Source organism: Schistocerca serialis, chromosome 3 (genome assembly GCF_023864345.2).
Source record: "Schistocerca serialis cubense isolate TAMUIC-IGC-003099 chromosome 3, iqSchSeri2.2, whole genome shotgun sequence".
Lineage (NCBI taxonomy): Eukaryota > Metazoa > Arthropoda > Insecta > Orthoptera > Acrididae > Schistocerca > Schistocerca serialis.
In genome coordinates, this window is record NC_064640.1 from 682230810 (window position 1) to 682258632 (window position 27823).

General features: G+C 54.8%; 1 protein-coding gene across 1 annotated transcript; it reads left to right on the forward strand.

Moving 5' to 3' along the window:
• Positions 1-1204: 1204 nt before the first annotated feature.
• LOC126471084 (uncharacterized) lies at positions 1205-27820 on the forward strand (the record flags this gene model as incomplete). The annotated part of the gene is made up of 2 exons (XM_050099158.1): positions 1205-1351; positions 27167-27820. Coding segments are annotated over exons 1-2 (801 nt in total), but the record flags the coding sequence as incomplete, so codon positions are not given.
• Positions 27821-27823: the final 3 nt, after the last annotated feature.

Here is a 27823-nt window from a genome sequence, read left to right on the forward strand (position 1 = left end):
CACAACACCCAGTCATCACACAACACCCAGTCATCACACAACACCCAGTCATCACACAACACCCAGTCATCACACAACACCCAGTCATCACACAACACCCAGTCATCACACAACACCCAGTCATCACACAACACCCAGTCATCACACAACACCCAGTCATCACACAACACCCAGTCATCACACAACACCCAGTCATCACACAACACCCAGTCATCACACAACACCCAGTCATCACGAGGCAGAGAAAATCCTTGACCCGCCGGGAATCGAAGACACCTGACAAACTTCCCTGTCAGCGGCGCCGCCCCCTTTCAGCCTTCGAAACCCTCCAAGTAGGCGGGGACTGCTCTGAGCAGTTTAGCGGCTGAGGCTGTCATTGTTGTGAATGCTGAAGTTTGCTAAGTAGCCATGCATCAGCTCCAAGCAGGAGGCAACTTAATCCGTTACACATGGGATGAAGATTTCATCACAATGAAGGCCAGGTACACAGCGAGCAGTGACACCTGCACACTGACTACCTCCGTTGCTTGGGTGCAAATTGCTGCCCGTGCAGTGATAGGCAATGAGCCAGCCACACCAGCCGCAACTGTTGCTGATGTGACAGGCAGCAGCGACATCGGTCTCAACCGCGCCAATCCTGTGCACGACAGCCGAGCAGAAGCACAAAAATTAGGTGGGACAAATCCGGCTGGTCAGGGTTAGGTCATGGCCGTTTCCCAGACCTCACGGAAGCGCCCTGCTGCAGCTGTACAGGAATCCTCTTCCACTCAAATCAACAGGCCAAAACAGTAAAAAGAGACGTGACGCATCCCCACATCAATCCGATGAAGACGACCTCATCTCTCCTGCCCTGAAGTACACAGTCAGAGCTGTCGAGCTCCATCAAGTGCGGCCGGTTGGATTGGAGACTGCAAACCGGTGTGGTGACGTGCCGGGAGCAGCTGAAAAGGAAAAGACAACGACAACGCTGCCAGCGCGGAAGAAACCGCCTCGCCCTCCGGCAATCATTACCCAGTCGCTAGGAGGCATCGAGACCTTCCACAAGATGCACTCCATCGCCAAACGCCATGGCGTCTGCGGGGGATGCTCCAATCTGTGCAACGTCCAGCTAGACAGTATCGGTGATTACTGCAAGCTCGTGGAGCTTGTGGAAGATAAATAGCATTATTTCACCCACAATGTAGAGTCGTGGAAGTAGCTGCAGATGCAGGTGCGCTTCCACCACCTTCTGAAGCAGCAGCTAGCAGATCAGGGCTTTCCAGTCCATCGACAACATCTAAACTCTCAAAATGAGCATCTTCGTGCAAAAGGTAGAACCCAGAGCTACTCCTGCCAAGGCATGGGCCATGTGGTAAGAAGAAAGAAGGCCCTCCAACTTGCTGCAACTTTGACGAGCCACATGTGGCAAGATACAGGGGGTGCAATGACTTCTGCTGCAATGCAGTCACCAGATGGGTCCAGCAGGCACGCAGCTTCGCTGACGCTGCCAGGGGGAAAGCGCCACTATCGAGCGACATGCCTGCATTGTTAACTACACCACAGGACGCAGGAGGTCAGACGGAGCAACACTCCACCTCGCAGCGTGCAGAGGACACGCAGCATCCAATAGACAGCAACCCAGCGACTAAGAACGTCGCAACCTCCGAAACGAACGCCAGAAAACTTACGAACTCCTGCTGACACCGAGCCAGCAATCACCAAAGCAGCAACGGCGGCCCTACAGGCTAACAGTCAAAATCAAGCAACATCATAGATAATGTCCATATGCACATTCAATGTGAATGGACTGTCCCCAGCAGGGCGAATTGCTCAAATTCCTGTAGTATGAGGATGCTGACTTCCGTTTGGTGCAAGAAACAGTCTTCAAACCTGGGCTAAACATACTAGCAGTGATCTACGTAAGAGGTCACTCCAACATGAATTCCACCTGCCGGAACTTATGTTGGAAGCCATGAGTGTGTCCAACACCACCGGTAAGATTCTCCTCACGTGAGTATCTGAAGTCCAGTATACCGATACACAAAGTAGGTCGGATTTCAGTTCCCTGCCCGAGTCCGATCAGACGTCATCGACTTTGCACTCCTGAAGGGCATTTGACAACATACGTCGATATGCAGAATGTCCTACCATACGAACATGTCCCAGTGATCTATGAGATGGAAGTCATCAGTGCCTCCTTCCAGACCAGCGTCAGAGCTACAGAAATTTGGACTGCAAGGGTTTCCAGGCGGAAATGGAGTCTTCCTCAGTGCAAATCCTGAAGTAGTCGGGGCCAACGCAGCCCGAGCAGCCACCAGAGATGACTGGAGCCAGGCTTGTAGGAAGAAGTTGCGGTTTAACTACTTTCCCGGAACACCAGGAGAGTAGGAGTCAGTGACCAGATAAACAGCCAGCTGATGAACCTCCAGCCAGCAGAACAGTACCAACCGATCAGCCTGCTCCCGTCCCTCTAAAATTTTCGAGACTGTACGCGAAAAGGCTGATTGAACACGTCACCCAAGGGGTGTTATTCCAGACGGGCAGTTCTGTTTTCTTAGCGGTTGTTCCACCTTTCACCAGCTTCTAAGACAGAGTCGGCGCTGAGAGCAGAGGAAACAAGAAAATACCTTTGAGTAATATTCCTCGGTATGTCCAGAGAGTGATTAGGTCTGGTGCAATGGCATTTTGTGCAAGCTCTGTACTCGGGATACCGACGTCGCACGTGGTCCTCAGATTCTACCAAGCGGAGTGAACTTTCCACGTCACGGCAGACGATGGTACGTCCAAAGAACGACGGATACGTGCTAGGATGCCGCAGGGGTGCTCTGCCCCTTTCTGTACTTACTGTACGGTGCCAATATGCCACAAGTGGCGCGCGTGCAATTGACGCTCTAAATAGATGAAACAGCGTTGTATACCTGCAGCACGAAAACTCAGACGATGTAACACTGTCTCCAAATCACATGAGACACTGGGTTCTTTGTCAACGAAACGCCGGCTGAAATTCATTGCAGCAAAAGGCCAGTTGTACCCCCTGCCCATCGGAATCCTCAGATCAAGAAGGCGAAGTCCTAGTTGTCAACCCTACACAAAACACTCCTCAGCGCCTCATATCTGAGGCGTTAGAAGCAAAGCCATGGGGCACCTTCGCGCTCTATACCTGCTGCTGAACACTCAGTTGACACTGCCACCCCAACACAGCATCACACTGTACCTAACACTGGTCTGGGATCCAGAAGCGAGCTCTGAAGACTTCTCTAGATCTGAGGCACAACACGTCTACTGCATAAGGACACCAGTATACCAAGCCTGCAGTTCAGATTCAGGACCATTGCGCAACTGACACCCATGAAGTGGGTCACAAATGACACCCCACTCCAACTGCCCATTGGCCTGACTTGCTGCGAGCATAAACTACTTCAAGAAAATACAGGATATGATATCACTCAGAGACATGTGTATGTAAGAGCTGCTGCAGCAGCAGCAGCAGCAGAGCTGCTGCAGCAGCAGCAGCAGCAGAGCTGCTGCAGCAGCAGCAGCAGCAGAGCTGCTGCAGCAGCAGCAGCAGCAGAGCTGCTGCAGCAGCAGCAGCAGCAGAGCTGCTGCAGCAGCAGCAGCAGCAGAGCTGCTGCAGCAGCAGCAGCAGCAGAGCTGCTGCAGCAGCAGCAGCAGCAGAGCTGCTGCAGCAGCAGCAGCAGCAGAGCTGCTGCAGCAGCAGCAGCAGCAGAGCTGCTGCAGCAGCAGCAGCAGCAGAGCTGCTGCAGCAGCAGCAGCAGCAGAGCTGCTGCAGCAGCAGCAGCAGCAGAGCTGCTGCAGCAGCAGCAGAGCTGCTGCAGCAGCAGCAGAGCTGCTGCAGCAGCAGCAGAGCTGCTGCAGCAGCAGCAGAGCTGCTGCAGCAGCAGCAGCAGCAGCAGCAGCAGCAGCAGCAGCAGCAGCAGCAGCAGCAGCAGCAGCAGCAGCAGCAGCAGCAGCAGCAGCAGCAGCAGCAGCAGCAGCAGCAGCAGAGCTGCAGCAGCAGAGCTGCAGCAGCAGCAGCAGCAGAGCTGCAGCAGCAGAGCTGCAGCAGCAGCAGCAGCAGAGCTGCAGCAGCAGAGCTGCAGCAGCAGAGCTGCAGCAGCAGCAGCAGAGCTGCAGCAGCAGCAGCAGAGCTGCAGCAGCAGCAGCAGAGCTGCAGCAGCAGCAGCAGAGCTGCAGCAGCAGCAGCAGAGCTGCAGCAGCAGCAGCAGAGCTGCAGCAGCAGCAGCAGAGCTGCAGCAGCAGCAGCAGAGCTGCAGCAGCAGCAGCAGAGCTGCAGCAGCAGCAGCAGCAGAGCTGCAGCAGCAGCAGCAGCAGAGCTGCAGCAGCAGCAGCAGCAGAGCTGCAGCAGCAGCAGCAGCAGAGCTGCAGCAGCAGCAGCAGCAGAGCTGCAGCAGCAGCAGCAGCAGAGCTGCAGCAGCAGCAGCAGCAGAGCTGCAGCAGCAGCAGCAGCAGAGCTGCAGCAGCAGCAGCAGCAGAGCTGCAGCAGCAGCAGCAGCAGAGCTGCAGCAGCAGCAGCAGCAGAGCTGCAGCAGCAGCAGCAGCAGAGCTGCAGCAGCAGCAGCAGCAGAGCTGCAGCAGCAGCAGCAGCAGAGCTGCAGCAGCAGCAGCAGCAGAGCTGCAGCAGCAGCAGCAGCAGAGCTGCAGCAGCAGCAGCAGCAGAGCTGCAGCAGCAGCAGCAGCAGAGCTGCAGCAGCAGCAGCAGCAGAGCTGCAGCAGCAGCAGCAGCAGAGCTGCAGCAGCAGCAGCAGCAGAGCTGCAGCAGCAGCAGCAGCAGAGCTGCAGCAGCAGCAGCAGCAGAGCTGCAGCAGCAGCAGCAGCAGAGCTGCAGCAGCAGCAGCAGCAGAGCTGCAGCAGCAGCAGCAGCAGAGCTGCAGCAGCAGCAGCAGCAGAGCTGCAGCAGCAGCAGCAGCAGAGCTGCAGCAGCAGCAGCAGCAGAGCTGCAGCAGCAGCAGCAGCAGAGCTGCAGCAGCAGCAGCAGCAGAGCTGCAGCAGCAGCAGCAGCAGAGCTGCAGCAGCAGCAGCAGCAGAGCTGCAGCAGCAGCAGCAGCAGAGCTGCAGCAGCAGCAGCAGCAGAGCTGCAGCAGCAGCAGCAGCAGAGCTGCAGCAGCAGCAGCAGCAGAGCTGCAGCAGCAGCAGCAGCAGAGCTGCAGCAGCAGCAGAGCTGCAGCAGCAGCAGCAGCAGAGCTGCAGCAGCAGCAGCAGCAGAGCTGCAGCAGCAGCAGCAGCAGAGCTGCAGCAGCAGCAGCAGCAGAGCTGCAGCAGCAGCAGCAGCAGAGCTGCAGCAGCAGCAGCAGCAGAGCTGCAGCAGCAGCAGCAGAGCTGCAGCAGCAGCAGCAGAGCTGCAGCAGCAGCAGCAGAGCTGCAGCAGCAGCAGCAGAGCTGCAGCAGCAGCAGCAGAGCTGCAGCAGCAGCAGCAGAGCTGCAGCAGCAGCAGCAGAGCTGCAGCAGAGCTGCAGCAGCAGAGCTGCAGCAGAGCTGCAGCAGCAGCAGAGCTGCAGCAGCAGCAGAGCTGCAGCAGCAGCAGAGCTGCAGCAGCAGCAGAGCTGCAGCAGCAGAAGAGCAGCAGCAGCAGCAGCAGCAGAAGAGCAGCAGCAGCAGCAGCAGCAGCAGAAGAGCAGCAGCAGCAGCAGCAGCAGCAGAAGAGCAGCAGCAGCAGCAGCAGCAGCAGAAGAGCAGCAGCAGCAGCAGCAGCAGCAGAAGAGCAGCAGCAGCAGCAGCAGAAGAGCAGCAGCAGCAGCAGCAGAAGAGCAGCAGAAGAGCAGCAGCAGAAGAGCAGCAGAAGAGCAGCAGCAGAAGAGCAGCAGAAGAGCAGCAGCAGCAGCAGCAGAAGAGCAGCAGAAGAGCAGCAGCAGCAGCAGCAGAAGAGCAGCAGAAGAGCAGCAGCAGCAGCAGCAGAAGAGCAGCAGCAGCAGCAGCAGCAGAAGAGCAGCAGCAGCAGCAGAAGAGCAGCAGCAGCAGCAGAAGAGCAGCAGCAGCAGCAGCAGCAGAAGAGCAGCAGCAGCAGAAGAGCAGCAGCAGCAGCAGCAGAAGAGCAGCAGCAGCAGCAGCAGAAGAGCAGCAGCAGCAGCAGCAGAAGAGCAGCAGCAGCAGCAGCAGAAGAGCAGCAGCAGCAGCAGCAGAAGAGCAGCAGCAGCAGCAGCAGAAGAGCAGCAGCAGCAGCAGAAGAGCAGCAGCAGCAGCAGAAGAGCAGCAGCAGCAGCAGCAGAAGAGCAGCAGCAGCAGCAGCAGAAGAGCAGCAGCAGCAGCAGCAGAAGAGCAGCAGCAGCAGCAGAAGAGCAGCAGCAGCAGCAGAAGAGCAGCAGCAGCAGCAGAAGAGCAGCAGCAGCAGCAGAAGAGCAGCAGCAGCAGCAGCAGAAGAGCAGCAGCAGCAGCAGCAGCAGCAGCAGCAGCAGCAGCAGCAGCAGAGCAGCAGCAGCAGCAGCAGCAGCAGAAGAGCAGCAGCAGCAGCAGCAGAAGAGCAGCAGCAGCAGCAGCAGAAGAGCAGCAGCAGCAGCAGCAGAAGAGCAGCAGCAGCAGCAGAAGAGCAGCAGCAGCAGCAGCAGAAGAGCAGCAGCAGCAGCAGCAGAAGAGCAGCAGCAGCAGCAGCAGAAGAGCAGCAGCAGCAGCAGCAGAAGAGCAGCAGCAGCAGCAGCAGCAGAAGAGCAGCAGCAGCAGCAGAAGAGCAGCAGCAGCAGCAGAAGAGCAGCAGCAGCAGCAGCAGAAGAGCAGCAGCAGAAGAGCAGCAGCAGCAGCAGCAGCAGAAGAGCAGCAGCAGCAGCAGCAGAAGAGCAGCAGCAGCAGCAGCAGAAGAGCAGCAGCAGCAGCAGCAGCAGAAGAGCAGCAGCAGCAGCAGCAGCAGAAGAGCAGCAGCAGCAGCAGCAGAAGAGCAGCAGCAGCAGCAGAAGAGCAGCAGCAGCAGCAGAAGAGCAGCAGCAGCAGCAGCAGAAGAGCAGCAGCAGCAGCAGCAGAAGAGCAGCAGCAGCAGCAGAAGAGCAGCAGCAGCAGCAGAAGAGCAGCAGCAGCAGCAGAAGAGCAGCAGCAGCAGCAGCAGCAGCAGAAGAGCAGCAGCAGCAGCAGCAGCAGAGCAGCAGCAGCAGCAGCAGCAGCAGCAGAAGAGCAGCAGCAGCAGCAGCAGCAGAAGAGCAGCAGCAGCAGCAGCAGCAGCAGCAGCAGCAGCAGCAGAAGAGCAGCAGAAGAGCAGCAGCAGCAGCAGCAGCAGCAGCAGAAGAGCAGCAGCAGAAGAGCAGCAGCAGAAGAGCAGCAGCAGAAGAGCAGCAGCAGCAGCAGAAGAGCAGCAGCAGCAGCAGCAGCAGCAGCAGCAGAAGAGCAGCAGCAGCAGCAGAAGAGCAGCAGCAGCAGCAGAAGAGCAGCAGCAGCAGCAGAAGAGCAGCAGCAGCAGCAGAAGAGCAGCAGCAGCAGCAGAAGAGCAGCAGCAGCAGCAGAAGAGCAGCAGCAGCAGCAGCAGAAGAGCAGCAGCAGCAGCAGAAGAGCAGCAGCAGCAGCAGCAGAAGAGCAGCAGCCGCCCCTGGGGTATAGTCTTCCTGCAGGACATTTGTAAGTTGGGGTAGTATCTGCCGGCGAAGTCCACCTTTACAAGGCAGCCTGCATGTCAGGGACTACGAAAAGGATTTCCAGGTCCCATTATGTAGGGATCCCTGCATAACAGGTGTTTGAATGATATTGGCCATTTGTATTTATCTACATTGCTCAGGTTACACCTGCAAATGGGCGTTGTTGGGCACAGGCTGAGATTGATAGAGGGAATAGTCAGAGTGAGTTAGTGGATTAAATGAACAGATAGGAGAGGGCGTAGTTAGTCTTTTTTCTGAACAATCTGACTGCCACAGCTACCCCTCATACGTGAAGCCATGTGCCTGCTGCCTGCGCCTACAGATCCTTCGTGTGCCTGGCGGTGAAACATTCATCACATGTGAGGCAGTCCACGTATTAAAGTACGAGCACAAGGTGCCTGGGAAAACTAGTAAGCAGTGATACATGCATAAAATTATCTTAGACACACTCTTTGGTGTGGCTCAGCCACTTTATGAAGTTAAACGTACTTGCATCAAGAAATATATTCGATAGAAATATTTGTTAAGCAAACAACTTCAGTGAAAATTCATAAATGCCATCCAAAAACTTGTTGCTTTGCATTATAGCACGCAGTACCCCAACACAAAATTTGACCCCACTGAATGTTAGCGTCGAACAAAGGTTAAATTGGCACAATATAATTTGTCAATTATCGGGTACAATGACCTGAACTGTCGTGGATAAAACCTAACGTAAAAGCCAGTTTATCTTCTTAAACGAGGAAAAAGATTGGAATTACCCTCCTTGAAATAAGGAAACATTTCTGTCATCACTTTCCCATTGTAAGATACCCTACACTCATTCTGCATGACTAGCGTAAAGTGTTGTATGTGGTTAGGGGTATAATGTTTTACACGGTGTGCCACTAAAGGAGTAATCTAATGTCAGCAGGGACTCTTGGAAGCAGGAGGAACTGCGTTTTCTTGGTAAGGGGAGTGTGGGCTATGTGACCGGCAGCATAGAAACTTCTGGAAGTGTCAGGAGGCAGCATGTAACCGCGTGGGAGCCGCGTCGTGCCAGCCGATGTAAGCGGCTCCACCGGCGCTGCTGAGAATTTAGTTTCCAATCTCAGTATGGCCTCAGACGGTGGACCGGCTTTACTCTGCACTTATCTGCACAGGGTACGTGCAGGATTGCACAACCCTGTTTGCTAGTGCCTTGTAGGATTGGCCAGTTTCCGATCCTACTTCCATGTACAGTGAGTTATTCAGAGTTCCTCTTTCCCCACCGGGTTTCCTTATCTGGAAACATTCCAACTTGTATTCTCAGGCACGAAGTTTATGAACAGGACGAACCACTTCACAACTAGAAACAGCATCAGCTTTCGTGATCCACTCGCAGGACATTACGTCACGATTTAAGCTGCCTCCACTGCCGTCCGATTTCTTAACCTAAAAGCGGTACATAGATCTCAGTTTCTTACACTTTACCTCTGAAGTCGAGACAAAATTCAGCACAATATTACAATTTCAAAGGGAACTGAAATACACTTATGGAATTGGTGCTTCTAAATGCAAAATAAAAACACAAGGAACTCTTGCACCACTCTTTCCAGGTAAATTTTAACCGAAATGATTTATTACATACTTAAATATTCCTCACGCATTCTATGTGACTAATTGTTAGACCGCTGTTGCTGCAGGATCGAGAGACCTATTTTTATTCCGAGGCTCCGCTTCCCCTGTGATATTGCATATTGTTTGAAGTGTAATTCACACAAGCAGTAATTTATTATTCGTCTTGTGTGTAGACAGAAGTATATTCATGAAAAGCTACAGTCAATGAATTTTATACATCAAATTTATTTTCTGTGTGAAGTATGTGTGAAACTAAAATGTAATGTTTTAAGTTAGAGACTACTGCATTCAAGTAGTAATTAACAACGTTCTGTTTCTACTACCAAATTTACGACTATGAATATTCATGTAAAGCTAAGATTCCTGTCTTCCATGTATCAAATGTTCAACCATTATTTAATCTGCATAACATCGGGTTTATGTGTATTAGGTATCGCACAGAATATACCACAACAATAACACAACTACTTAATATCGTGACTCGCACACTCACTTTCCGATGAGTATAGCTCGATGTTCTACCGAGATCTCACCTGAAATAGGCTATTATCAACCAACAAGTTACTTAAGCTTCATTACACATACCTTTACATATTGCAACATACTCTCACCACACTCATGAATTTTTTAATTTTGACATTTGTATTATATAAATTACATTCTCATCAACTAGGCGGAAACAAAACAATTAGAACCACTTTAACAATTGTTAAGTATTCAATTCTCCATAGCCTTAGAAATTTTTGTATCTTACGTTCTTTACATTTGTTAAAAATCATTAATAACTGTATACCAATACTACTGCAATAAGTCTTTGCTCTTAGATTTAGAACCATCAGACCCACCTTAAATTTCAAGGTGGTGGGTTACTCTGTACTGTTAATGGAATGAAAAGTTTACTTAACACTCCTATGGAAATAATGCAGTGATTATATTCCTGCCAGATCAAGTGATTGAACATGGTCAGCAGATCTGCAGAATGAGGAATGCGTCGCAATCACCTGGGCGAATGCCAGTCCCTGTCAAACTGATAATGGCCAGAGGCCGCAGCATTGAGGCGAACTATTGACCAGAAAAGTGCTCAGCTGGGCTGATGGCCAGAAGCACTGTCTGAGAAATCTCTTAAAGCTGTTATTGGGGGACCAGAAAGTTAAACCTTTGTCCATAAATGGGATAACATTCACACCAAACTAAGTGGGTTCTTACTCGTTTGCACTGCATGGCTTACTAGACTGAGCAGATATATCAAGGTAACAGCGAGATAAACGTTTTCCCAATCTTCCACATTCTGCACTATTGCAAGAACGTGCAGTTGGCAGAACTTCGGATTCCGAGGGACGACGAAGACCATCACTAAGTTACCGATTGTTCTCTGCGGCGGCCAGTGGCCACGTTCTGTGCCAAACACTGTGCATGGAGCATCCTCTGCGCACACTGTACAGTAGCTTGCTGAGTTTTGATGTAAATTAATACAATTTTATCTTCGAATAGAACAGTGATTTCAAAACTTGTAATTTCGAGTCTTCTACATAAATTCCGAGTGACAGCTTGTCCCCATACAACCTTTAAGGTCAAATTTTCTTCCTGATCGCACCATTACCAGTTACGAAGGGGTACTGAAAAATAATACCTCCGTAACAGCTTTAAATAACACCAACGTTATTAACGTTCTAACCGTTGACTTCAAGGTATTTACAGCTCTATGCCGCAAGAGGGCTTCCAATTATATCGTAAGATGGCAGGGTGTAACAACTATGCGAGTGTGAGAACCAGTGCTGTAATCTAGTTTCGAAGAGTTCGCCCACACATGGAGCATCCGCTCCTTCAGCATGAGATGTCAGACCACAAACGAGAGCTGCGATCTCTTCCAATCCGACGCCTTGGGTTCACTGTCCTATCATCTTTGGTACAGTCCTGACGGGCCCCTTCCGATTTTCATCCGATTTCGAAGCAGACACCTATGACTTCATTTTGATTGTGAAGGAGCGAGGCAAGTTGAGATGGCTTCGTTAAAGCCTGACGTTTTACAGTGACGTTATCAACAAATTTATTTGTCGTTGGATGAAATTTGTTCGTCGCTGTGGGGACTTTAGAAATATGTAGAGATTAAGAATAAATTTGTTTAATGCTACTACCGTTTAGTTTATTTAAAATCTAAGTTACCATATAAAAATACGGATGCATTACTTTTGGGCACGTCCTCTCATTCAATCCATGTTAGATAATTTTACCAGACGATTTGTTAGAAGTGTGAGTAATTGTTGCACTTCTAAAATTTATGGCATCATGAAGTAATTACCACAGTACTTAATTTTTTTTTTGTTCTGCTACATGTGTAAAATCCTGCAGCAGCTACAATTAGCACCGCGCGTTTTTGTTAACGCCGACTTCCAGACAAGCTCAGAAACCCAATCATCTAAGTGTACAAATTGTTTTATATTTTTTACATTAAGACTGAACAGAGGTAGCCAAGCAGGCAATTAAGACTACCACAAAGAAAACAAACGTATGTACATATTTACGGCGACAAAGATTCTCTCTCTAGTGTGCATCTAGAAAGCTTTCATCTACAGAAAATTGACTTCATACTTGCTCTCAAAGGAAGCCAATTATCGGTTACCTGGGTCCTTTAACATATGATTCTTTCAAGTAAATTTCTGTTTTGGTACCTAATATACCGAACAAATACGACATTGCACTTACAAGGGTACGGCGTCTACTCATCCCAGATTTCGTCCACGTTTATGGTATATGCAGGGCTTGGCCAGAAATTAATGTTACGGAAGTAGGAGCTCCAGATGGCCAAGCGTTTACAAAAAATTTCAATTGTAGCGTGGGTCAGGAGGCGCATGAAGTTTTTACTTCAAGCTCTTAGGAGCAGGAATTTTGCTGCGCGTAAAACAATGCGTTTTAGTGCCAAGGAAGCTTAAATGTTAATGAACGAACAATTTGACGAGTAAATCAAATATGCTTAGATTCTTGGGCGTCTCATGTGGTGAATATGTATCCTTATTCCTCGGTTCAAAGACATTGGTGACTTGCGCTTCGCGCATGTCAGGAGCATATCATACACCATATGTTCAGCTATCGGCAAACCCAGGAGTTTGCTTTCCGTTCCAGCCATGCGATCCTTCAATAGATTACATTAGTACTTTTGTTCAGTTAAAATTCTGAAAACTCTTCTCAGACAGAAGCTGTGGACGGAATAGTTATTGCGCTTACTGTTTCATTCTCTGGGAAAATGAATGCACGACGTAATCAAGTATTGCGTCCCTACCAACGAAAAACGCTGTCTTGTTGGTGCAGCGCTGAACTCCTGTTTTAGGGAACTTAATATTAGCGTAGTCACCAGGCAGCGGTTGGCGCAGCCGCCAGTACAGACCGTTTGATCGTGCCCATAGGCCAAATGCCCCTTTCCATGCTCCCTTGCATATTCAAGCCATTTTATCTATTTCTGGGTTCGAGAGAGTGCGACTTTTTTTTGGGGGGGGGGGGGGGGTTTAAGGGCGCTCAACTACTGAGGTCATTAGCGCCCAATCACAATTGGTAGAGCACATAGAATCTAGTAAAACTCAAGGGGGGGACACCAGAAAGTTCTTACAAAGATGCAGATAAAATAAGTGAAAGAGTTAGATGTCTTTGGATAAGGCAGTCAAAGTAATAAAACGAAGAACACGAGCAGCTGCTTGAGCGTCATCAGCTAAAATATCCTGTAGAGTAGGTGGCAGAGACAGGACAACACGAGATTGACTAAAACGGGGACACGACAATAAAACATAGCGCAATGTTGATACATGACCACAAGGGCACTGCAGGGCTGGGTCACCGGAGAGCAGGTAGCGGTTGCTAAACCGGCAATGCCCAATCCGCAACCTGGTCAGAAGGACCTCTTCTCGCCGAGATGGTAGGGAGGAGGTTGTCCAAGCAGTTGCGAACGGTTTTACTTCCCAGAGCTTGTTTCCTTGAAGTGAGGACCAAGCATCCCACCACAATGACACAAGCCTCTTACAAACAACCCCACTAACATCAGATGACGGGACACAATGGGAGGCAGGCCGAGGCAGGAGGACTGCAGCCTTGGCTGGAGCATCAGCAGCCTCATTCCCAGGCACTCCCACATGGCCGGGAACCCACAGAAAGCTGAAAGGAGAGCCACCATCAGCAAAAGAATGGAGGAACTGCTGGATCCGTTGCACCAAGGGATGGACCGGATAAGGAGCTCCAAGGCTCTGAAGAGCACTGAGTGAATCAGAGCAGAGTACATACGATGAATGGCGGTGGCGGCAGGCATACTGAACGGCCTGATGGAGAGCAAAAAGCTCGGCAGTAAAGCTGGAACATTGGTCGAGGAGCCGGTATTTAAAGGTGACGGCCCCGACGACAAAGGCACAGCCGACACCATCGTCAGTTTTGGAGCCATCAGTGTAAATAAAGGTGTGACTGGCAAGTCGCGCACGAAGTTCGACAAACCGTGAGCAATACACTGCAGCCGGAGTACCCTCCTTCGGGAGCGAGCTGAGGTCGAGATAAATATGAACTGGAGCCTGGAGCCAAGGTGGTGTCGGGCTCTCACCCTCTCTGAAGGTGGTAGGGAGGGCAAAATCCAATTGTCGAAGCAGGCGACGGAAGCGGACTCCAGGGGGCAGCAGGACAGACACATACAACCCATACTGATGGTCGAGAGAATCGGCGAAGGAGGACTGATAAGAGGGATGGTCGGGCATGGACAACAGCTGGCAGGCATACCGACAAAGCAGTACGTCGCGCCGGTAGGTCAATGGTAATTCAGCAGCTTCAGCATAAAGACTCTCGACAGGACTAGTGTAGAAGGCTCCGGTCGCAAGACGTAACCCCCTATGGTGGATGGAGTTGAGATGGCGTAAGAGGGATGGCAGACGAATAGACGAGGCTCCCATAATGCAGCTTCGATCGGACTATGGACCGATACAAGCGAAGTAGGACAGTGCGATCCGCTCCCCAAGATGAACCACTAAGAACTGAGGACATTAAGGGAACGTGTACAATGGGCAGCCAAATAAGAGACGTGCGGAGACCAACAAAGTTTCCTGTCCAGTGTGAGCCCTAGAAACTTAGTTGTTTCCACGAATGGGAGAACAGCGGGACCGAGATGTAAGGATGGCGGAAGGAACGCTTTATATCGCTAAAAGTTGATACAAACCGTCTTCTCTTCAGACAACCAGAAGCCATTTGCCACGCTCCATGAGTATAGGCTGTCTAGACAACGCTGAAGGCAGCGCTCCAGGAGGCATGTTCTCTGGGCACTGCAGTAGATCGCGAAGTCATCGACAAAGAGAGAGCCTGAGACATTAGGTGGAATGCAATCCATAATTGGATTGATCGCTATGGCAAAAAGAGCTACGCTCAAGACGGAGCCCTGGGGCACTCCGTTCTCCTGGAGGAAGGCGTCTGACAATACATAACCCACACGTACCCTGAACTTTCGATCTGTTAAAAAGGAATCAATAAAAAGGGGCAGGCGACTGCATAGACCCCACCTGTGCATAGTGCGGAGAATACCTCTTCTCCAACAGGTATCATAAGCCTTCTCAAAATCGAAGAACACGGCTAACGTTTGGCGCTTTCGCAAAAAGTTGTTATGATGAATGTCGACAGGGTCACAAGGTGGTCAACAGCGGAGCGGCGGCGACGAAAGCCGCATTGAACATTGGTAAGTAGCCGTCGAGATTCAAGAATCCAAACTAACCATGCGCTCCATCACCTTACAGACACAGCTTGTAAGAGAAATGGGGTGGTAACTGGAAGGAAGGTGTCTATCCTTCCCGGGTTTGGGTATAGGAACAACGACGGGGTCACGCCAACGCATGAGGACTTTACCTTCGGTCCAGACGCGATTGTAGGTACGAAGAAGGAAGCTTTTGCCTGCCGGAGAAAGGTGTGCCAGCATCTGAACGTGAATGGCATCTGGCCCCAGAGCAGAGGACCGGGACAGTGCAAGTGCACGTTCGAGTTTCCGCATAGTAAAGGGGGCATTATAATTTTCCAGATTCAGCGAGTGGAAGTAAGGTCGCCGAGCCTCTTTCCTGGGAAGGAAGGCAGGGTGGTAATGGGCGGAGCTTGAAACCTCCGCCAAAAAGCGGCCGAAGGCGTTGGAGACATCCACAGGATCAACAAGGACCTCAGTACCTGAAGTCAGGCCAGGTACCGAGGAGTGGGCCTTAATGCCCGACAGCCGGCGCAGGCCACCCCATACGACAGAAGAGGGAGTAAAACTGTTAAAGAAGCTGGTGAAAGAGGCCCAACAAGCTTTTTTGCTGTCTTTGATGATTATGGCATTGCGCTCCAAGTCGTTTTTATCCAATACAATTCGCCAACATACGATGGCGACGAAAGGTGCGTAAAGCACGTCGTTGAGCACGGATAGCGTCTCTACAAGCCTCATTCCACCAGGGAACGGAAACGCGACGTGAAGAAGAGGTAGTACGAGGAATGGAACGTTCGGCAGCATTGATGATAACAGCCGTGAGGTATTCGACCTGACTGTCACAAATAAGAAAATCGTGGTCCGGAAAGGTCGCCAGGGAGGAGTAAAGTCCCCAGTCAGCTTTCGCTATGTTCCAGCTCGAAGGACGTGGGGATGGGGTGTGGTGCAGGAGACGAACGACACAGGGGAAGTGGTCGCTCGAATAGGTGTCAGAAAGGACATACCACTCGAACCGACGGGCAAGAGTGGTAGAACAGATCGAGAGGTCCAAGTGGGAGTAGGTATGAGGAGTCCGAGAGGAAAGTCGGAGCGTCAGTATTGAGGCAGACAAGATTGAGTTGGTTGAAGATATCCGCCAAGAGGGAGCCTCTGACAGGATGCAGGAGAGCCCCAAAGGGGATGATGGGCATTGAAGTAGCCAAACAATAAAAACGGCAGAGGAAGCTGAACAATCAGGTGCATCATGTCAGCCCGACTAACTGCGGATGACTGAGTGTAGACAGTACAAACAGAAAAAGTAAAGGCAGAAAGAGTAATATGGACAGCTATTGCTTGGAGTGGGGTGGTCAATGGGATGGGATGGTAATAGACATCGTCCCAAACGAGCAACATGACCCCACCATGAGCTGGAATACACTCTGCAGGGGTGAGGTCAGTCCGCTCCGAGGTATAGTGGGTAAAAGCGATACGGTCAGTTGGGCGCAACTTGGTTTCCTGGAGACCAAGGACGAGCGGACAGTGCAGGCGGAGGAGCAGTTTTAATTCCTCCCGATTAGATCGAATACCTCTGACGTTCCAATGTAACAAAGCCATCGCTAGTCAGAAAAAAAGGGGGGCAACGAAACAGGTGAAGAGCTGGTCACCTCGACGGCTGCGGAGGGCCAGGTTTCGAGGGAAGGAGGGGCAGCATCATTCGCCGACGAGAGGCCAGCTGAGCGCCTGGTAGCAGAGCATCCCGGCGAAACTGAGGACGGCCGGGAGCAGCAACTCACGGATGGAGCATCAGACGAAACGCGCCGGGGTGGAGAGGGGATAAAGATTCCTTCTTGGAGGCCGCCTTGGAAGTCCGATGAGGCATGGGGATGGTGATGGTGGGCTGGACCCGAAGAAGGTCCTCACGCGCGGGGTCTGTTTTGGAACGCCGGACCTCGGAAGCCGGGGTCTGGAAAGTTTCCCCCGATGGACGCCTGAGAAGAGGATCGCTTCTCAGGCGGCGGAGGGGGGGGGAGGAGGATTTGGAAGGGAGGGATTTGGAAGGGAGGGATTTGGGAGGGAGGGATTTGGGAGGCGGAGGCATAGGCCCCGGATGGGGTGAGGAGGTGGAGGGGGGACAAGATAGGGGTGAGGATACTGTGGAAGGAGTGGACATGACTGAGGCAAATGAACTTGTCAACGTCACGGGATGGAGGCAGTCATGCTTCTTCCAGGCCTCAGAATAAGAGAGACGATCCAAAGTTTTTAATTCTTGAATCTTCTTCTCCTTCTGATACGCGGGGCAGTCTAAAGATCTAGGCGAGTGGATGCCAGGACAATTGATGCACTGAGGTGGTGGGGTGCATGTATGTTCCTCACAAAGAGGACGTCCACAATCGCCACAAAGGCGTTCAGCCTCACACCGTGACCACATGTGTCCAAAGCGCAAACACCGAAAGCAGCGCATAGGAGGCTCAACGTCGCACCGGTAGCACATCACCTTTACCTTCTCTGGGAGAACATCCCCCTCGAAGGTGAGGATAAAGGCTCCGGTGTCGATGCGACGGTCTTTGGGGCTGCGCTGAACTCGCCGGACGAAATGCACGCCTCGGCGCTCCAGGTTGGCCCTGAGCTCCTCATCATATTGCAGCTGGAGGTCTCGATGAAAAATAACCCCCTGCGTCCTATTCAGTGCCAGATGTGGGACAATGGACACTGGGATGTCCCCTAATCGGTCGCATGCCTGGAGCGCCACCGACTGTGTGGCGGAGGCGGTCTTTATAAGAACGGACCCTGAACGCATTTTACTGAGAGCCTCGATTTCCCTGAAGATGTCCTCGATGTGCTGGACAAAGAACATGGGCTTGGCAGTGACGAACTTCCCCCCCATTGGTCCGAGAACAGACTAAATAGCGGGGGAAGTACTTCGCCCCAAGCCGGCGGGACTGTCCTTCCTCCCAGGGAGTGGCCAAGGGGGAAAGGGTAGGAGAACCAGAACCAGAGACAGTACCTTTCCTTTTAAAAGACTGCCGCAGAGCGACCTGATACATGTTAACGTTTCATCTGCGAAACATCCGCCCCGATACCACCCACTCTGACCAGGGGCTCTCCTCATGGGCGCCACCCAGCCTCAGCAAGGGCCACCTGGCAGGATGACCATTGCCGGTAGTCCTGATGCCCCAAGGAGACGGGCATCTACTCCTTGGCCGACTTGGGGAGGGTGCAGCTCAGGAATCGGCAGTACGATCCCTGTGTTGTCGGGGCTACAACCTAAAGGGTACATGACGATCCCACCACAACGGGCTGGCTACCGTGCTGGATTTTGGGTGCCATGGAAAGTCCATCATGATCGTAGGTGCAGATGGGGACGCACTATGGGCGGAACGTGTGCCACCCATCAGGCGTTTAGCCCCAATCGGAGGAATAGTGGGTGTGGTTACAACGCCGTTACAATTTTTTTTTTTATTTTTTTTTTTTGCGGTTTTAGGGTGCACAACTTCAATGGTCATTAGCGCCCAGACTACGTTAAGAATGCACCATGAGGCATAAGTTTAAAACAAGAACTAAAAGGGAAAACACGATAAAAGACTGACAGGCATAGGATTAAAAACAGCATAATCAAATGTCCTTGGAGAGGTTTGTCAAGTTGATAAAACGAAGAACGCGAGCAGCTGCTCGTGGGTCATCCGCTAAAATGGCATCTAGAGTACATGGCAGGCCAAGTTCAAGACGCAGTGTGTTAAAATCCGGACAGGACGTTAAAATGTGGCGGACCGTCAGCAATTGCCCACATGGGCAGAACGGCGCCAGCGCAGCCGTCAGCAGATGGCGATGGCTGAACCGGCAGTATCCAATTCGTAACCGGGCCATAACGACCTCCTCCCGCCGAGAAGGGCGGGAGGACGTCGTCCAATTCGCGGGAAGAGTTTTCAAGGCCCGAAGCTTGTTGTCTGTAAGTGCGGCCCAATCGGCATGCCACAGCGATAAAATATGCCGACAAATTACCCTGCTGCAATCCGACGAAGGGACACAACAAGAAGCTGTCCGAGGCTGGAGGACCGCAGCCTTGGCCGCGACATCTGCAGCTTCATTCCCACGGATACCGACCTGGCCAGGAACCCACATAAAGCTAACCGGAGAACCGACGTCCACCAGCTGCTGAAGAGAGCGTTGGATCCGGTGCACAAAAGGGTGAACCGGATACGGATCACAGGCTCTGGATGGCGCTCAGGGAGTCTGAGCAGATGACATAAGCAGAATGTCGGTGGTGGCAGATGTAAAGAACAGCCTGGTAGAGGGCAAAGAGCTCAGCTGTGAAGACCGAACAATGGCCATGGAGCTGGTATTTGAAACTTTGTGCCCCGACAATAAAAGAACACCCGACCCAGTCATTGGTCTTTGAGCCATCTGTATAAATGAAGGTCATATTGATGAACTTTGAACGAAGTTCACCAAAACGGGAGTGGTAGACCGAACCGGGGGTAACCTTATTGGAGCGAGCTGAGGTCAAGGTGAATGCGAACCTGAGCCTGGAGCCAAGGTGGCGTGTGGCTCTCGCCCACTCGAAAGGTTGCAGGGAGTGAAAAATTAAGGTGTTGAAGGAGGCGACGAAAGCGAATTCCAGGGGGTAGCAGGGCAGAGACATACAACCCGTATTGACGGTCGAGAGAGTCGTCAAAAAAGGAACGATAAGACGGGTGGTCGGGCATTGACAGTAGCCGACAGGCATACCGACAAAGCAGTATATCGCGCCGGTAGGTGAGTGTCAATTCACCAGCGTCAGCATGAAGACTCTACGGGACTAGTATAAAACGCTCCGATCGCAAGTCGTAAACCCCGATGTTGTATAGAGTTGAGGTGGCATAAGATGGATGGCCGTGCAGAGGAGTATACGAAGCTCCCATTATCCAGCTTGGAGCGGACGATCGACCGATATAGACGAAGTAGGACGGTTCGATCCGCTCCCCACGACATACCACTGAGAACACGGAGGACATTTAAAGAACGGGTACAACGGGCAGCCAAATATGACATGTGGAGACCAGCTAAGTTTCCTGCCAAATGTAAGTCCTAAAAATTTTGTTGTCTCCACGAATGGGAGAGCAAAGGGACAGAGTCGTAAAGACGGTGGGAGAAACTCCTTGTAGCGCAAGCAGGTAATACAGACCGTCTTCTCGGCAGAAAAACTGAAGCCATTGGCGACACTCCAGGAGTGAAGACGGTCAAGAGAACGCTGAAGACAGCGCTCCAGGACACGTGTACGCTGCGCGCTGTAATAGATGGTAAAATCGTCCACGAAAAGGGAGCCTGATACATCAGCTGGGAGGCAATCCATTATTGGATTGATCGCTATGGCGAAGAGAGCGACGCTCAAAACTGAGCCCTGTGGCACCCCATTCTCCTGGTGAAAGGTGTCTTGACAGGACAGAACCCACGCGTACCCTGAACTGTCGATCCATTAAAAAGGAACGAATAAAAAGAGGGAGGCGACCGCGAAGACACCATGTATGCATGGTGCGGATAATGCCCGCCGTCCAACAGGTGCCGTAAGCCTTCTCCAAATCAAAGAACACAGCCGCGGTCGGGCGCTTCCGAAAGAAGTTATTCATAATGAAGTTCGACAAGGTAACCTGATGGCCAACAGCAGAGAGGCGCCTACGATATCCACATTGGACATTGTTAAGTAGGCAACGAGACTCGAGCAGCCAAACCGAACGGGAGTTAACCATTCGCTCCATCACTTTACAGACACAGATGGTAAGCGAGATGTGTCGATAACTGGAAGGCAAGTGCTTGTCCTTCCCCTGCTTAGGAATCGGGACAACAATAGACTCGCGCCAGCATGCGCGAACATGTCCCTCAATCCAGATGCGATTGTAAGTACGAAGAAGAAAACCTTTACCCGCAGGAGAAAGGTTCTTCAGCATTTGAATATGAATAGAATCAGGCCCTGGAGCGGAGGACCGTGATCGGCCAAGTGCGTTTTCGAGTTCCCGCATGGTGAATGGGGCATTATAACTTTCACGATTCGAGGAGCGGAAGTTAGGTGGCCTAGCCTCCTCTGCCTGTTTGCGGGGGAGGAAGGCAGGGTGGTAATGAGCGGAGCTCGAAACCTCTGCGAAAAGCGGCCGAAGGCATTGGAGACATCCTCCGGGGCCACAAGGACGTCATTCGTGACCATCAAGCCAGAAACTGGTGAGTGGACCTTAGTGCCAGATAGCCGGCGCAGGCTACCCCAGACATCATAAGGAGTAAAACTGTTGAAGGTGCTTGCGAAAGCAGCCGAGCTGGCTTTCTTGCTTTCTTTAATAATACGACGACACTGTGCACGTAATCGTTTATAAGTGATAGAATTCGCCACTGTAGGGTGGCGTTTAAAGGTGCGTAAAGCACGTCGACGAGCACGTAAAGCGTCTCTACATGCTGCGGTCCACCAGGGGACCGGTACGCGACGTGGAGAAGAAGTAGTGTGAGGGATGGAATATTCAGCAGCAGTGAGAATGACTTCCGTGAGGTGTGCGACCTGACGAACGCAGCTTGTGAAGGTTTGATCCTGAAAGGTCGCCCTGGAAGAGAAGAGCCCCCAGTCTGCCTTGGAGATGGTCCAACTAGAGGAGCATGGAGAGGGGGTATGCTGCAGGAGATGGATAACACACGGGAAGTGGTCGCTCGAATATGTATCAGAAAGTGCATACCACTCAAACCGGCGTGCAAGTTGGGTAGTACATATAGAGAGGTCTAAATGGGAATAGGTGTGAGATGTGTCCGAAAGAAAAGTAGGGGCGCCAGTATTGAGGCAGACAAGATTCAGCTGGTTGAAAAGGTCTGCTAACAGGGAGCCCCTCGGGCAGGATGCCGGAGAGCCCCAAAGGGGATGGTGGGCATTGAAGTCTCCAGGTAACAAAAATGGGGCAGGTAGCTGAGCAATAAGCTGCATCATGTCTGCCCTGGTAACGACAGATGACGGAGTGTAAACGGTACAAATGGAAAATGTAAAAGTGGGGAGAGTAATGCGGATTGCAACTGCCTGCAGGCCGGTGTGCAATGTGATGGGATCGTAGTAAATATCCCGGACAAGCAACATAACCCCTCCATCAGCCGGAATACCTACCACAGGGGGTAGGTCAAAACGCACAGAGGTGTAGTGTGCCAAGGCAATTTGATCGCTTGGGCGTAGCTTCGTTTCCTGGAGGGCTACGACGAGCGGACGGTGCAAGCGGAGCAGCAACTTCAAGTCCTCTCGGTTGGAGTGAATGCTGCGAATATTCCAGTGAATAAGTGCCATCGTAAGAAGAAAAGGAAGATGAAAGAAGGGGTCACCTCGAAGGCCACTGAGAGCCTGGCTTCGAGCGAGCACTGCCGCCGCTATCAGTAGGCGGACAGTCATCGTCCATTGGTTCTATAGGTTCATCGGCCATCTTGGTAAGATGGCCGGGAGGGGGAGCTTCCTCCGCCGGTGAACGGCCAGATGTTCAGCTACCAGCGGTGCGGCCAGGCGAAACGGATGACGGCCTGGGGCGGCAACCGATGGGTGGCGCAGGAGAAGAAACGCGCCGTGGCGGAGAAGGAGAACTGTGCTTCCTATGAGCCTTCTTGGAAGGTCGTTTGGTGGAAGTACCGGTCGATGGCTGGGAGGTCGAGGTACGTAGGAGGTCTGCACGGGACGGTTCCTTCTTGAAGGCCCGTGCATCTGACTTCTGGGTCTTCGTCTTAGCAGAAGCTGATGAAGGGGCTGGTGTCTGTGGGGTGATGGGAGGAAGAGGAGACGTCGACCGTGCGATCTTAGCACCGGCCGAACGGACTACCGTGGTGCTGAAGGTCAGATCGCATGTCTGGGTTGCCACCTCCCTGGTAGTCCGAGGAGAGGCGAGGACAGTACTGTATTTCCCCGCTGGGAGCAGCGTGGGCTTCCTACTAGCCAATAGCTTGCGAGCAGCCGAGGTGGACACTTTCTCTTTGACCCGAATTTCTTGGATACAGCGTTCTTCCTTATAGACAGGACAGTCGCGGGAGGATGTGGCATGGTCACCCTGACAGTTCACACAACGAGGAGACGGAGGTGGACAGTCACCCTCATGGGCATCCCTGCCACAAGTGACACATTTAGCCGCATTGTAACAAGACTGTCGAGTGTGATTGAAACGCTGACACTGGTAGCAGCGCGTAGGTGTCGGGACATAGGGGCGAACAAAAATAACCTCGTAGCCCGCCTTGATGCGCGATGGCAGCTTAACACTATCGAAGGTCAAGAAAAGTGTCCGGGTCGGTACAAGGTCATTGTTGACCTTTTTCATGACCCTATGGACAGCCGTCACGCCCTGCTCAGCAAGGAAAGATTGAATCTCCTCGTCAGTCAATCCGTCGAGGGATCTAGTATAGACTACACCACGAGACGAATTCAAAGTTCGGTGAGCCTCCACCCGGACAGGGAAAGTGTACAGGAGTGTGGCCCGAAGCAGTTTTTGTGCCTGAAAGGCGCTCTCAGTTTCTAGTAACAAGGTACCCTTACGCAACCTGGTACAAGATTTGACAGATCCAGCTATGGCATCTACGCCCTTCTGGATAACGAAAGGGTTGACAGAGGAAAAATCCTTTCCGTCCTCAGATCGAGAAACGACGAGGAACTGTGGGGCAGGCGGTAGTACTTTTGTCACTGGTGGCTGGTCAAGTTTCCGTTTTTGGGCAGAAGTCGAGAGAGACGGAGTGAAATCCATTGCGGAGGAATCCCCCATGATTGCCAGCGTCTCCGATGGCGCGCTCCTTCCTTGTGGGGACCCTCTCAGAGGGCACTCCCGCCTTAAGTGAATGTTTACACCTCAGATCACACCTCCCGAGAACCAGACGGAAGGACCAATCAGCATGGTCAGAAGGTATCAGCTCAGGCAATCACCCCTCCCTGGGCCTGGCCTTTACCAGGGGGTACGTGCGTGCCTTACATGTCTACCCAGGGCGGGGAATTACGTGTTACCCCATCACTGGCTACGCATGTGAACGCGTGGGTGGGCCTTCAGGCGCGCACAGGGAGGAAGGAAGAAGATGAAACAGATGAGAGAGAGGACAAACTGTCTCAAACGCTGGGGAGCGAGAGCGAGAGCGAGAGCGAGAGCGAGAGCGAGAGCGAGAGCGAGAGCGAGAGCGAGAGCGAGAGCGAGAGCGAGAGCGAGAGCGAGAGCGAGAGCGAGAGCGAGAGCGAGAGCGAGAGCGAGAGCGAGAGCGAGAGCGAGAGCGAGAGCGAGAGCGAGAGCGAGAGCGAGAGCGAGAGCGCAGGGGGTGAGGGGAAAGAGGGGGCGCAAGGGGGGGGGGTGAAAGAGGGGGCGCAAGGGGGGGGGTGAAAGAGGGGGCGCAAGGGGGGGGGGTGAAAGAGGGGGCGCAAGGGGGGGGGGTGAAAGAGGGGGCGCAAGGGGGGGGGGTGAAAGAGGGGGCGCAAGGGGGGGGGGTGAAAGAGGGGGCGCAAGGGGGGGGGGTGAAAGAGGGGGCGCAAGGGGGGGGGGTGAAAGAGGGGGCGCAAGGGGGGGGGGTGAAAGAGGGGGCGCAAGGGGGGGGGGTGAAAGAGGGGGCGCAAGGGGGGGGGGTGAAAGAGGGGGCGCAAGGGGGGGGGGTGAAAGAGGGGGCGCAAGGGGGGGGGGTGAAAGAGGGGGCGCAAGGGGGGGGGGTGAAAGAGGGGGCGCAAGGGGGGGGGGTGAAAGAGGGGGCGCAAGGGGGGGGGGTGAAAGAGGGGGCGCAAGGGGGGGGGGTGAAAGAGGGGGCGCAAGGGGGGGGGGTGAAAGAGGGGGCGCAAGGGGGGGGGGTGAAAGAGGGGGCGCAAGGGGGGGGGGTGAAAGAGGGGGCGCAAGGGGGGGGGGTGAAAGAGGGGGCGCAAGGGGGGGGGGTGAAAGAGGGGGCGCAAGGGGGGGGGGGTGAAAGAGGGGGCGCAAGGGGGGGGGGTGAAAGAGGGGGCGCAAGGGGGGGGGGGTGAAAGAGGGGGCGCAAGGGGGGGGGGTGAAAGAGGGGGCGCAAGGGGGGGGGGGTGAAAGAGGGGGCGCAAGGGGGGGGGGGGTGAAAGAGGGGGCGCAAGGGGGGGGGGTGAAAGAGGGGGCGCAAGGGGGGGGGGGGGTGAAAGAGGGGGCGCAAGGGGGGGGGGGGGGGTGAAAGAGGGGGCGCAAGGGGGGGGGGGGGTGAAAGAGGGGGCGCAAGGGGGGGGGGGGTGAAAGAGGGGGCGCAAGGGGGGGGGGGGTGAAAGAGGGGGCGCAAGGGGGGGGGGGTGAAAGAGGGGGCGCAAGGGGGGGGGGTGAAAGAGCGGGGGCAAGGGGGGGGGGGTGAAAGAGGGGGGGCAAGGGGGGGGGGGGGTGAAAGAGGGGGGGCAAGGGGGGGGGGGTGAAAGAGGGGGGGCAAGGGGGGGGGGGTGAAAGAGGGGGGGCAAGGGGGGGGGGGGGGTGAAAGAGGGGGGGCAAGGGGGGGGGGGGTGAAAGAGGGGGGGCAAGGGGGGGGGGGGTGAAAGAGGGGGGGCAAGGGGGGGGGGGTGAAAGAGGGGGGGCAAGGGGGGGGGGGTGAAAGAGGGGGGGCAAGGGGGGGGGGTGAAAGAGGGGGGGCAAGGGGGGGGGGTGAAAGAGGGGGGGCAAGGGGGGGGGGGTGAAAGAGGGGGGGCAAGGGGGGGGGGGTGAAAGAGGGGGGGCAAGGGGGGGGGGGTGAAAGAGGGGGGGCAAGGGGGGGGGGTGAAAGAGGGGGGGCAAGGGGGGGGGGTGAAAGAGGGGGGGCAAGGGGGGGGGTGAAAGAGGGGGGGCAAGGGGGGGGGTGAAAGAGGGGGGGCAAGGGGGGGGGTGAAAGAGGGGGGGCAAGGGGGGGGGTGAAAGAGGGGGGGCAAGGGGGGGGGTGAAAGAGGGGGGGCAAGGGGGGGGGTGAAAGAGGGGGGGGCAAGGGGGGGGGGGTGAAAGAGGGGGGGCAAGGGGGGGGGTGAAAGAGGGGGGGCAAGGGGGGGGTGAAAGAGGGGGGGCAAGGGGGGGGGAGTGAAAGAGGGGGGGCAAGGGGGGGGAGTGAAAGAGGGGGGGCAAGGGGGGGGGGAGTGAAAGAGGGGGGGCAAGGGGGGGGGGAGTGAAAGAGGGGGGGCAAGGGGGGGGGAGTGAAAGAGGGGGGGCAAGGGGGGGGGGGAGTGAAAGAGGGGGGGCAAGGGGGGGGGGAGTGAAAGAGGGGGGGCAAGGGGGGGGGGGAGTGAAAGAGGGGGGGCAAGGGGGGGGGGGGAGTGAAAGAGGGGGGGCAAGGGGGGGGGGGGGAGTGAAAGAGGGGGGGCAAGGGGGGGGGGAAAGAGGTGGGGCAAGGGGGGGGGGAAAGAGGTGGGGCAAGGGGGGGGGAAAGAGGTGGGGCAAGGGGGGGGGGAAAGAGGTGGGGCAAGGGGGGGGGGAAAGAGGTGGGGCAAGGGGGGGGGGAAAGAGGTGGGGCAAGGGGGGGGGAAAGAGGTGGGGCAAGGGGGGGGGGAAAGAGGTGGGGCAAGGGGGGGGGGAAAGAGGTGGGGCAAGGGGGGGGGGAAAGAGGTGGGGCAAGGGGGGGGGGAAAGAGGTGGGGCAAGGGGGGGGGGAAAGAGGTGGGGCAAGGGGGGGGGAAAGAGGTGGGGCAAGGGGGGGGGGAAAGAGGTGGGGCAAGGGGGGGGGGAAAGAGGTGGGGCAAGGGGGGGGGGAAAGAGGTGGGGCAAGGGGGGGGGGAAAGAGGTGGGGCAAGGGGGGGGGAAAGAGAGGGGGCAAGGGGGGGGGGAAAGAGAGGGGGCAAGGGGGGGGGGAAAGAGAGGGGGCAAGGGGGGGAAAGAGAGGGGGCAAGGGGGGGGGGAAAGAGAGGGGGCAAGGGGGGGGGGAAAGAGAGGGGGCAAGGGGGGGGGGAAAGAGAGGGGGCAAGGGGGGGGGAAAGAGAGGGGGCAAGGGGGGGGGAAAGAGAGGGGGCAAGGGGGGGGGGAAAGAGAGGGGGCAAGGGGGGAAAGAGAGGGGGCAAGGGGGGAAAGAGAGGGGGCAAGGGGGGAAAGAGAGGGGGCAAGGGGGGAAAGAGAGGGGGCAAGGGGGGAAAGAGAGGGGGCAAGGGGGGAAAGAGAGGGGGCAAGGGGGGAAAGAGAGGGGGCAAGGGGGGAAAGAGAGGGGGCAAGGGGGGAAAAAGAGGGGGCAAGGGGGGAAAGAGAGGGGGCAAGGGGGGAAAAAGAGGGGGCAAGGGGGGAAAAAGAGGGGGCAAGGGGGGAAAAAGAGGGGGCAAGGGGGGAAAAAGAGGGGGCAAGGGGGGGAAAAAGAGGGGGCAAGGGGGGAAAAAGAGGGGGCAAGGGGGGAAAAAGAGGGGGCAAGGGGGGAAAAAGAGGGGGCAAGGGGGGAAAAAGAGGGGGCAAGGGGGGAAAAAGAGGGGGCAAGGGGGGAAAAAGAGGGGGCAAGGGGGGAAAGAGGGGGCAAGGGGGGAAAGAGGGGGCAAGGGGGGAAAGAGGGGGCAAGGGGGGAAAGAGGGGGCAAGGGGGGAAAGAGGGGGCAAGGGGGGAAAGAGGGGGCAAGGGGGGAAAGAGGGGGCAAGGGGGGAAAGAGGGGGCAAGGGGGGAAAGAGGGGGCAAGGGGGGAAAGAGGGGGCAAGGGGGGAAAGAGGGGGCAAGGGGGGAAAGAGGGGGCAAGGGGGGAAAGAGGGGGCAAGGGGGGAAAGAGGGGGCAAGGGGGGAAAGAGGGGGCAAGGGGGGAAAGAGGGGGCAAGGGGGGAAAGAGGGGGCAAGGGGGGAAAGAGGGGGCAAGGGGGGAAAGAGGGGGCAAGGGGGGAAAGAGGGGGCAAGGGGGGAAAGAGGGGGCAAGGGGGGAAAGAGGGGGCAAGGGGGGAAAGAGGGGGCAAGGGGGGAAAGAGGGGGCAAGGGGGGAAAGAGGGGGCAAGGGGGGAAAGAGGGGGCAAGGGGGGAAAGAGGGGGCAAGGGGGGAAAGAGGGGGCAAGGGGGGAAAGAGGGGGCAAGGGGGGAAAGAGGGGGCAAGGGGGGAAAGAGGGGGCAAGGGGGGAAAGAGGGGGCAAGGGGGGAAAGAGGGGGCAAGGGGGGAAAGAGGGGGCAAGG